The following is a 12443-nucleotide window of genomic DNA, read 5'->3' on the forward strand; positions in this document are numbered from 1 at the left end:
TATAGTATACTTAGCGCATGCCGTGCTCAGTTGGAAACCTTCAGGGAAAGGAGTCTGAAATAGGAATGAGGCCCTTGATTTGCATAGACAGTGGGCCTAATGGCAGTTTTAAGTAGCTGCCCTGGACAGGTATAGGGCGCCCTCACCAATATTACTTGCAGTGCATATCCAGTGTGCACGGGCGCACATATCCTGCACGCCAAATGGAATCCTTTGGTGCCCATTTTTCACTGAAGAACTGATACTGTGCAATCAAGTTATGGCCCAGTTTATTTTAAATGGCAACATTTACACTTTTTTATGAGGAACAACATAATTTTTCATCTATATAAATCTGCACTAATTCCAGCAGTAATAAAAAGATGTGATTTTAATTGACAAAATTTGATCTATTCTTTTATTCCTTGTTACTTTGTATGTTTGCAGGGAACAGCGAGTGACTGGGCTGCTTGTTTTCATCCTCATTGGTTTATCACTGTGTCTGGCTCCAATTCTTAAGGTGATGATAATTCCACAGCTGCCATACTTAAATATATAAATCATGTTAATTGTGAATTTTAGTGATGGTTAATGTTTTTAAAATTATTAATAAATTAATCTGTATTGCTCCTTAGTACATCCCTATGCCAGTCCTATTTGGAATCTTTCTATATATGGGTGTATCTGCTCTCAGCAGTGTTCAGGTAAGACCATTTGTCTTTGGCTTCGAAACATCATTAGTTTAAATTTTAAGTGAGATATGTAACTCGAGGCGCAATTCTCTGAAAAAATTTCTAAGCATGAGAGCGAGTGGGAATTGCCATGAGCTTTCTGACGCTTGGCCCAGCGAGGTCGGCAACGCAATTTAATGTTAATTAGTCCACTAAACCAGGCCTCACAGGCTTCCCGCCGCAAATGACGGCTTGTCAGCTGATTCGCTGGGACTGCGCTCGCCAGCGCCCCATTAACAAGGTTGAGCAGCACTTAAGCTGCACTTGCTCAGCCAATCCCATCCAGCTCGCAACAATGGGGCCAAGGAAACCGGCCCCAAGATTCGGGCATGCTGACCTGGGGAGGCTCCTGGATGTGCTGGAGGCCCAGAGGAATGTCCTGTTCCCCCGGGGGTCCCAGAGGGAGAGCCACAAGGCAGCCCGTGCTGCCTGGGACGAGGTGGCGGCAGCAGTCAGCTCGGGGAGGGTGACCAGGAAGACTGGCCTCCAGTGTCGGAAGAAGATCAATGACCTACACCAGGCAGCAGAAGTGAGTAGATACCAACGCCCCACCCCTGCCAAGGGAGCATCCACCCCCCCAACCCTCCCACCACCCCTTCCCTTCAACCCTCCCTCCACCCACACTTTCAACAACCCCACCCCAACCCTCACTTCACACCACCACCCCCACAACTGTGAAGCACACATTTAGCTAACGGTGCCCTGAGGAAACAATCTCCCATAATCAGTGGGAGAGAGCCCAGACTGGCGGTGGGGTGCCAGACTTGAGAATCCTCACCTCCTTCTAGGAGTCTGCCCTGGAGGTGATTGAGATGGCCGAGGACAAGGCGGTCACCCATGCGGAGGTTGGTGGACTCTCCAGAGGTGAGGAACTACCTGGCTCCACCTCGATGACCTGTCAGACATGAGTACTCATTGCCTTACTGACTGACTGATCCATCCCTCCCACTGACCACATGTCCATACTCCTGCAGATCCTCCAGCCGACGGCGCCGGCCCATCCCAGGCTCGGAGGAGAGTTCTGAGGACGCAATCATTATAGTCGTGTAACAGCTGTCATCCCCACCCTCCACCAGCGCAGATACTTTTTTTTTTTAAATTTTAGATTACCCAATTATTTTTTCCAATTAAGGGGCAATTTAGCATGGTCAATCCACCTACTCTGCACATTTTTTGGGTTGTGGGGGCGAAACCCACACAGACACGGGGAGAATGTGCAAACACCACACGGACAGTGACCCAGAGCCGGGATCGAACCTGGGACCTCGGCGCCGTGAGGCGGTTGTGCTAACCACTAGGCCACCGTGCTGCCCTTACCAGCGCAGATACACACACCTCGGTGAAAAATGTTAGTGGTTAGGCTTCTGGGGCACAATCTGGTGAGCACCACACTGCTGATGATGCACATTAGGTGGAGGCAGGAACCCCCAGGGGAGACAGTAGTTGGAGGCCTGCTGGATCTCAGGATCCAGCTGGGTCTTAGCTTGATGCTGAGCCTGTCGAACAGGGTTACCCAGAGCGGGTGGAGACGACAGGGAGCGGCTGGGACATTCAGAGGGAGATGTCAGCGTCACTCCAGCTGATCCATAGATGATTGGAGGAGTCCCAGAGTCAATGGGCGCAGGAAATGGTGCCTGTATTAAGTGGCACCAAGGCCAACACTGCAGGGGTGGTGACCGCAGTGAAGAGCCTGGTGCACGACGTTGGCACCATGAGTGATGGTGTCCAAGGTGTTGAGCAGTCTGTGATGCTCATGGCTGAGGGCCTCGGCAGAATGTCTGACTCGCTGGGGGATATCACCCAGTGCCTGGCTGACCTTGATGAAGTTCTGCGGGACACGTCCTGCTCTCAGATGGGCATTGCCAAGGCTCTGCGGGGCTTGTCCCAGTCATTGAGGAGCATTAGGGTTAGGGGCGTCGACACCATGGTGCAGATATCAGGGAGCCGCCAGGGCTAACAGAGCCAAATGATGTAGGGCCAGCCAGGCTCAAACCAGCTGCCCCTCTGTCCCAAGGTGGATCCCAGGGAGGGGGCGCTCGGTGCCTACCCAGACCATTCGCATGGGGCGGCAACAGTGACTACCATCTACCCTAAGTTCCACCCCTCTGATGAGGCTGCGTCTCGCAGGGACATGGCGGCATGGCTGTGCATCGACAAGTGAGCCGGGGCCCTCCAGTCCCAGGGCCCCCAGAGGATGCCCACCAGAAGCATCAAAGACCACGGGAGGTGGCAAGCAGTTGGCTGCATTCATCTTAGATGCGCATCCTGGGGAGACATCTAGACATAGTGGTAGAGCTGGGAAGGCAAAGCACATTGAGGATCACCGAGGGCACCAGGAGAAGTGGGGATGGGGCAGGTAGAGGGTGAGGGAGAGTGTGGAGGGTGGGGGCGAAGCACCATCAGGAGAGTGGGGACCTGAATTTAATAATATACACCAGTAGGATGCCTCTGTCACTTTCTTCCGCAATGCATTGCCGCGTGCAGGTGATGGGTGTAAGCGAGCAGTTTGCAAACAGGCAGGGGTCAGACTATGGAATAGATTGAGGAGCACCAGCGCTCAGCTCTCTGCGGGTTATCGTCATCCTTCTGCTATTTTTTTTTTTATAAATTTAGATTAGCCAATTATTTTTTCTAATTAAGGGGCAATTTAGCGTGGCCAATCCACCTACTCTGCACATTTTTGGGTTGTGGGGGCGAAACCCACGCAGACACGGGGAGAATGTGCAAACTCCACATGGACAGTGACCCAGAGCCGGGATCGAACCTGGGACCTCAGCGCCATGAGGCGGTTGTGCTAACCACTAGGCCACCGTGCTGCCCTGTCATCCTTCTGCTATTGACAGTGAACCGCTGACAGTACCGACACAGTCCCAGGACCCTGAAGTGATGTGACACATACCCTGGGAGGGTGGGAAATGGAGGTGGTGGGTGGGTAAGGTTGCAATGATGGACCAGGCCACGTCCTAAGTGAATCAGGTGAGTACGAGGGCCTTCCTGGCCCTCCAGGCTTGCCAGACTCTTACTGATGCTGCCTATCCTGCAGCCTCCTACCCGGCCTCACCCTCCAGCCCCTGCTGGTCCGGCGTCTCCTCATCCTCGTCCCCCTCCTCATGTTCCTCGTCACCATCCTCCAGCTCGTCACCCCACTGCTATGCGAGGTTGTGGAGGGCACAGCAGACCACAACAAAGCGGGCGACCCTCTGGGCAGTGTACTGGAGTGCACCACCGGAGCAGTCAAGGCATCAGAACCGCATCTTGAGGAGTCTTATGCACCGCTCAATGACATCAGTGACTGCATGGGCCTCGCTGTACCGGATCTCCACTTCAGTCTCCGTACTGGCGGAATTAGCCGGTCCTCAGCAGATATCCCTTATCCCCCATGAGCCAGCCAACCATCCTGGGGTGCTCCTCGAAGAGAGTAGGGATGAGTGACTGTCCCACGATGTAGCTGTCATACACACTCCCCGGGTGCATACACATGCAATATCTTCATCTGGTGCTCGCACATGAGCTGTATGTTGAAGGAGTGGAACCCCTTTGTTAACATAGGGCACCGCAGTTGACTCACTGAGTGTAGGGCAACATGCGTTCCCTCAATTACCCCCTGGACCTGGGGCATCCTGGCAATGGCAGAGAAACCTGCTGCCCCGGCATCTTGCTGAGCCTGGTCCATGTCAAAGACGATGTAGTTTTCCACCCGGGCCTACAGGGCATTCGTGACCTGCCGAATACACCTGTGGGCTGAGGCCTATGAGATACCGTACAGGTCCCCAACCGGTCTCGAATGATTTGAGGCGGAGAAGTTCAGGGCTGCAGTGACCTTGACGGCCACCGGGAGTGTGTGTCCTCCTTGTGGTGCCAGGTTCATGAGGGCATGGCACAGCTGTTGCACCGTCTCCTTGTTGAGGTGGAACCTCCTGCGGCACATGCTGTCCGTCATTTGTTTGAATGACCAGTGGCACCTATACACTCTAGGGCGTGGCGGGACTTCCCCTCTGGTCACTCCCTAGCCTGATGGGCGGCCGGGTCCTCAAGGACGGGGTCTGGCACATGTACTGCTGCCTCGAACATCCGCAGAAGCTGCTGCCGCCTTCTACGGCGTCTGGCCGCATCGCATAGCACCAGCACCACTAGGGAAATCTCAGTGTCCAACATTCCTGCCATAACGTTCAATATCTGTAGGGCATTGGGAGAGGGTGTGAGACTGACAAACAGAGGTGGCTCCCACCCCGGGACCCTCCATTTCCTCACTGACTCACCTGAAGAAGGAGCTGTGCTCTGAAAGCTAGTGATTCCAAACAAACCTGTTGGACTGTAACCTGGTGTTGTACGACTTCTTACTGTGCTCACTTGTGGTGTCCATATCCTGTGAACGAATAAAACTAATCAAGGAATAGAACGTGTGAGAAAAAGGGAGGCACCATTCAGTGGGATTTGTGGTTAGCTACTTTTTCAAAGGTGAAGAAAGCAGTGGTTTGATCTGTGCGTCGAGAGCTGTAGAAGAGATAAGAGGTGATAGGAGGAAAAGCGGAGATTGGACGTGGTAGTGCATGTAGGAATCTACAGCAAGAAACCAGAAATGCCCAGGAGCTTTTTCAAACATTTTGCCTGAAATTAAAATAGAGATTTGTATTTTTTTCCCCTTGAGTTTCCTCTTGGGGTACATCTTCTCAGGACGCTTGCAATATAAACTTCAAACTGGCTCTCAGAATGTATGCTTTAGTGATTTGGGATATTGGGCGTCCGAAATTAAAGTGCATTTGAATTAATCCAAACTGGAGTACCAGTTACTGACACACTGACAAAATAGAAAGAACTGGCTAAACAAGCGACTGTAGTGCAAAAAAGTACATTTCTGTATGGACTGATCATGATTCATTACGGTAGCCTTGTGGATAGCACATTTGCTTCACAGCTCCAGGGTCCGAGGTTCGATTCCAGCTTGGGTCACTGTCTGTGTGGAGTCTGCACATCCTCCCTGTGTGTGCGTGGGTTTCCTCCGGGTGCTCCGGTTTCCTCCCACAGTCCAAAGATGTGCGGGTTAGGTGGATTGGCCATGATAAATTGCCCTTAGTGTCCAAAATTGCCCTTAGTGTTGGGTGGGGTTACTGGGTTATGGGGATAAGGTGGAGGTGTTGACCTTGGGTAGGGTGCTCTTTCCAAGAGCCGGTGCAGACTCGATGGGCCGAATGGCCTCCTTCTGCACTGTAAATTCTATGATATCTATGATTACATAACTGGCCCAGATGACTCCTTTCCCAGCATTAATTGGGCTGGATTTTGTGTTGGGGTTGGTGATCTTGTCATTCTTGCCTGGCACAAGTCATTTGCTTTTCATCTTTATTTAGGTTCTGCATCATATTTAAATGGTTACTTCTGAGCAAACTACTTAATATGCTATTTTCAAAGCACTTATGAGCTCAACGCCCATTCTGGCAATCTGTGATAACCAGCCAGAATCTTAAGTGTCAGTTGCTGGGAAATGGATGACCTTTTATAACTGGATGAAGCCTTTTTAAAGATGTACTGATGCTGAAGTTTCCTCCCAGCTGTGGTAACATTATCATGAACCATGTTATTATATCAAACCCATCCTGTGTGTATAATTCAAAGTCCAGGGCTGAAATTTTCCAAACTGGACAGCAAACAGATTGGCCACCGAGTGGTAGAGCTGGAATTCCTGCCTTTATTTCCGCCCTCCTCCATTTTGTGCAGTGCGAAAAAGAACACGGGCAGCAATCCGGACCCACAACTATTAAACCATCAAACAAGCTCATTGAAGGCCCAGTAAAAGGCCCAACTTTGGACACCACGCTATTTCCCGGAAGGTGACTAGGAATTAGGAGCCCTCTGCAATTATGCTCAGTGAATGGGGCCATGAACAGTGACCTGGTTGAGTCAGCAGGCAGGAAACGTGTTTGAAACTTTATTAGAATTGCTTGGGCTCTGCTTTACTTCACGCCCTTAGTCGTTTTGTGGGAGAATTGTGCCCAAGGATCCTGCCCCCACTGCTCTCTGTGGTAAGGAGTTCCAAATATTCAAAATCCTCTGAACGAGGAAATTCCTCCTCATCTCAATCTTAAATTGGCACCCCTTTAATCTGAGACTATGCCCTCTGGAGCGCAGTTACACGGAGGAGCTCAGAGCAGGAATGGATGGGCCATCGGTATACTTGTGAGGGAGCTCTGGGGCAGCTTAGTAAAGGCTCCAAGAAACCTGTAATGATATGATAATTTCATAAAGGTTCTGTTATACTGGGCCATCTTTCAGAGAAGCATTCAAATATTGGGCAGCAAGGAGGGAGACTTTGAAGGTCAGTACACACAGTTCAAACTGCAGCAACGTCTCAGTAACTTTCTCAGCAACTTTGACGCCTTATACCATCAATTTCAAATTATTTTGACTTTTTCAACAAAGGTGGCCGCTGAGGCGGGCCTTTCATTGGAGCCACTTTGGAATTGCCCACCCCCTCCGTTCCCACCTTGGACCTGCCAAATTTGATGGCAGACCCGTCTCCAGGCCTATTAAGGACCCGACCCTGGAAAAATTCCACTTCCCGGTTGACAGGTGATGGAAACAGGTTCTCATCTTGGAATTGAACCTGACACCCAATCCCACCTCCGAAGGGAAAAGTCGGTTCCAGGAGTAAATTGTATTTGGTTGATCGCAGATATTAGGCGTGGGTATGTATGTATGCAGTGGTATTCCTAGTCTACTGCTAATCCACCAGTGCGAGGAAAACCTAGCCTATTTCTTCTCAAACGGAAGGAAAAATGGAGGAAGTAATATTTGTTCACTGTTCTATTCTGAGACACTTGAACAGCGCTTCTGCCAAACATGATGTTTCCTGATGTACACCCACAAGAGCAGCCAATGTCTAATCTTCTTTTGTGTGTTTCCATGTTAATTGAGGCAGGAAAGTGAAAATTGCTAATCCTCCCAATTTTAGCGTTTGCATTTGAGCAGCATTACAGAAATATCAAATCTACTTAAAACATCAGCGTGAAGAGAAAAATATTGTACATAATAGTCTTCTTAGGCTGTCAGTTTAGTATAGATGTGTAATTTCTGTTACATTTCAGACCAGAAAATAACTAGGCCAGAGATCTCCACTTATTTCTAGAGATGGTAGATTGGTAACAGCCTAACCCAAAACAGGACTGTATACTTTTAACCACTGCATTATAAACCAAATGCTGGACCAAAGCTTTTTTTTCAAGTGGAACAATTCCTGTTAATTAACACTTCACAATCACTCTACTTCCAAGTTCGAGATCATCTCACCTTATTGTTCCTTTTCAGTTTTTAAAAATCGTCTTCATTTACAAAATTCCAGAAAGTGGGGATGAAATTTAATGCCCTCCCCTGTGGGTCAGATGGGGGTGGGGGGCTGGTTAGTGGGTGAGGACCAAGGCACTTGCTGCCTGATGGGGGGACTCAGCATTTGGAAAAGGGGCTGCTGAGAGACACTACCTTCTGAGAGATCACTCACTTGTGGCCTAAGGATCCAGCGATGTTCCAAGGCCTCAAATGGCTGCCCTACCAGCAGCATCCACCACCTCCCAGTGGCGCTCCCATTCAGTCGAGTAGTTGATCTCTGATTGGCTGGTAGCTCTTGACTAACGGGACTTCTACCCCCCCGAGGCCCTAGTTTCCGGGGAAGGCCCACCACTGGCCAGTTAAGTGCGATTCATTGCACCTTCATTAAAAAAAGGCAATGCAGGGCCCTCACTGGCTCTCCCGTTAGCAGATGACACCTCCCCATAACCTCCATTGAATACTGCCCCGTGGGTGGGCGGGTCATGTGGCATTGGGGAGTCATTTCCTAGCATCCCAATCACACCTTGCTGTATAGACACTGTGCTTGAACACTGAGGGAGGCAACACCACACACGCAGCATCCCACATCCGAACACCCAGTGTGGGACACAGCTCCTCCCGCTCGGTGAGATCCCGATTTCGCCTACGGGAGCGGGTCGATTGCATCGCAAACAGTTTGGTGCCTGGCACGGTTCTCGTTTTTGCCATCTCCCGCTATTCACCAGCCTCTTTTTGCTTGAGTGAGAGCATATTGAGGCCGGAGAATAGCACCCTAAGTGTGGGCTAAACCAGTGAGAAACTCCCCAGGTCCCAAAATAATGACTATGTGTCATTGAATAGCGGTGGGAAACTTCCCCAAATACCCGCCACAAGTGAACTTAGAAATTGTGGTGAATCACAGTAGCGTAATTCACACTGTATTACACATGTTGTACTATGTCCCTGTATGCTCGGCACACGAGCAGTTGCGCTGCTCTGCCACTAGGGGGAGATGCACTGGGAGTGTACGGGAGTTTGTACTGGGCTCCACCCTAGGCTCCACCCACGACTCCTCCCCCTAACCGGAAGTATAAAGGTTGATGCTGAGAGCCTGCCTGCCAGTTCATCTGGAGTTCATGTCACAGGCAGGCTCTGTTGTAAGACGATTAAAACCACTGTTCACTTCTAACCACGTATCACGTGAATTGATGGTCTCATCAGAAATGTTTTCAGAGAATCCCGCCCTTCATTTTTTTCCCATTTATCCGAGCGGTAATATGTTTTGCACTAAACAAAGTATTTCTATTATGCAATCTTCTGGGTAAGGCGTCCTCTACACTTAATTTACTTTCTCTTTCCTCCATTTTCTTTCGCTTTCCTCAATTTGAGGTTTTGTGATTGCCACCCCTCCAACCCCCTCATTCTATTTTTAAAATGTATTTTTATTCTTGCCTCACTTTTGGGCCTCTTTGTACCATTCAACCCTCCTCTGGTGAATCCAGATCTGGATCTCACCCAAAAAACCAGCGGGAAACTCACCCAAAATGACACTTAGAAATGTTTTGGTCGAATCTCGCCTGTTAACTCTGTTTCTCCCTCACAGATGCTGCTAGACCTGCTGAGTTATTCCAGCAAATTCTGTTTTTATTTCAGATTTCCAGCATCTGCACTCTTTTGCTTTTATGCCTCATAGCAACAATGAGGTACAGAAGGAGAAGAGTGCAGGGGCAATATAATGTCACCAGATATTCACCAAGGTTATGGAGGACTACACTTTCAGCATCTTGAAATGTTTAATTTTGTTGCTTCAACCAATAGTCAGGGTCTGTAATGTCATAGCTGCCTGCTGTACTCTGCAAATCGGCCTTTTCATGGAAGACGAGCCAGAAAAAGAAAAAGCTGCTCGAAGCTGAAGCAGGTGATGAGACCAGTAATGGAGGAGAAGGTTTACCTGCTGAAGAAGCTGCTAAGACCCTGATAGTCAACAGACAAGGCCTAATTGCCCATACCGTTCATTAATCACCCTTTGCCATCAGTACATAATTGTTCACCCTCATGTGCCCAGTCCTCATGAAAAATGCAGCACAAGCAGGCCCACTCTCATCACTATGAGATCTGAATGCCTGCCTATCTGCCTCCTGGAAGTTTCTTCAGATGCACCCCAGTCAAAGCATGCCATGTCTTATATTTAAAAAGATCAGCAATTGGCAAGCCTTCCTGCATTCTCCAATGGGCCAAGTTTATAGTGATGGACAACACAGAATCTTGGCAAGGCAACTAATTAAGATGTTGTACACTATTTGCGCCCTTTCCTTGGCAAACTTGCAGAAGCAAAAATATTGTTTCTTTACTTGCTTCCATGATTTGACCATTGTGTGACTGTATTTACATGCTCTGTCACATCTAGTCATGCTTCTCTAAATTTACTCATTATTGTGGGGTGGCCCTCTCATCCAGACAGGGACTGTCTTCCACTTCCAGATTACACAACTAGACAGTTCTGTGCCCTGTTATTTTTTAGTATTATGGATGCCTGGTCAGCCCTCAACAATGGCTAAGAGATTGAACCAGACACGCAACATTTTTAAGTTTAAAGACCGTGCAGAAAGATCAATTTGTTCCGGGAGTGATAGTACAAGAAATAGGGCTTGGTTATTTTATAAACAAACTTTATTAAAAGAAAACAATTTTTAAACTTCAAACTGACACTAACAGATTACATATAGTTTCTTAACTTTAACACAAATTCCCATCATATAACACTTTTCATGAAAAGGTAGCTCTCATTCCACTTACACATACAGGCAAAGGGCGGCATGGTGGCACAGTGGGGCAGCGCAATGGCATAGTGGTTGGCACTGCTGCCTCACAGCTCCAGAGTCCTGGCCTCGATTCCGGCCTCGGGTGACTGTCTGTGTGGAGTTTGCCCTCTCTCCCCGTGTCTGCATGGGTTTCCTCCAGGTGCTCCAGTTTCCTCCCACAGCCCAAATATGTGCTAGTTAGGTGGATTGGCCATACTAAATTTCCACTTAGTGTCCAAAAGGATAGGTTCGGGTTACGGGAATAGGGTGGAGGCGTGGTCTTAAGTGGGGTGCTCTTTCCGAGGGCCAGTGCAGACTCGATGGGCCGAATGGTCTCCTTCTGCTCTGTAAATTCTATGAGCACTTTCATTTTGGAAACAATCTTTCTTCTGTTTGAGACATTTATTCAGAACCTTTTTCCAAAGCCCTCTTGTTTTCATGACCTCTTCGATGGTTGCTTATATCCTTCTCTCAGGAACAAATTTTGTAACCTGTTTCATGGCTGCTCAGATCCTTCTCTGTCCGTTCCAAAGATTCTCTCTCTCGCCCTTTTAAGCTCTGCCCAGTCCTTCAAACAAAGATCCTCCTCTGGGATGTCCAGACTGAAACTCAATTATAACGTGCGCTTGATGGCCCACTCCCGTTTGCATAAAAGACCAAAGCTATGCCATTCATATGCCACCTATCCTTCAATTGACAAACAAATGGAAGGTAATCCGGCCCTATAATGGCTTTAAAACAAGGTTTTCCCGAATGACAATGGATCTCAAGTAGGCATTCCTAATCAGCTTAATTCTGAATGGTACCATGTGACTCAGCCAGGCGTAACCCTTTGAATCCAGGCTAACAGTATTTTTGTATTCAGCCTGTTTAACCCTAAATTTCCTGCTACATCTTGGACCCCATTTCTGGACCCAAGTTCCTAATACCTCGCTATCATGGCATTAGTTAAAATCTGAAATGCAGCTTTAAGGCCAAATAACAGCTCTTTTGGCTGGTTTAGTGTTGCTGGAAATCTCTCCCATAACCTCAGCTCATGTTGATGCCCTGTCAAAATAGTACAATGATGGCATCACATGATCAGCTCAGTGGGTGCATGGAACATATGACGAATGATGACACTTCAGAGAGGTTGCCAGATCAGATACAGAGAATTGAGTATGCAAAGACGAAGTCACTGACAGGGCTTGCATGTTTCTTTTCAAATAATTTTGATTCTTTCACGGGTTATGAGCATTGCTGGCTGGGCTAGCACTTGTTGCCCATTCCTAATCACCCTTGAGAAGGTGGTGGGAAGCCACCGCGCTTGAATTGCTCAGCAGCAGTGAAACAATAGCAACATAGTTCCAAGTTAGGATGGTGTGTGGCTTGTTGGGAAACCTTTAGGTAGCGATGTTCCCATGCATCTGCTTACCCTTGTCCTTCTAGGTGTAGTCACGAGTTTGGAAGGTGCTGTTGGAGGACCCTTTGTAGATGGTACACGCTGCTGCTACTATCCATCAATGGTGGAGGGAGTGACTATATTAACATGGTGGTTGGGGTGCCAACCAAGTAGGCTGCTTTGTGTTGGATGGTGTTGAGCTTCGAGAGTGCTGTTGGAACTGTATTAAATCAGATAAGTGGAGACTGTTCC

General features: G+C 48.6%; 1 protein-coding gene across 1 annotated transcript in view; it reads left to right on the forward strand.

The window, feature by feature from the left end:
- The window catches only part of LOC119965240 (electrogenic sodium bicarbonate cotransporter 1-like), a 133378-nt gene that overhangs the window by 95236 nt on the left and 25699 nt on the right, over nt 1-12443 (forward strand). The window contains exons 19-20 of the mRNA XM_038795713.1: nt 427-499; nt 615-683. Of these exons, the coding sequence (XP_038651641.1) occupies nt 427-499; nt 615-683 (142 nt within the window). The remainder of the gene's footprint in view (nt 1-426; nt 500-614; nt 684-12443) is intronic.

The sequence above is a fragment of the Scyliorhinus canicula genome, chromosome 4 (genome assembly GCF_902713615.1).
Source record: "Scyliorhinus canicula chromosome 4, sScyCan1.1, whole genome shotgun sequence".
NCBI classification, from domain to species: Eukaryota; Metazoa; Chordata; class Chondrichthyes; order Carcharhiniformes; family Scyliorhinidae; genus Scyliorhinus; species Scyliorhinus canicula.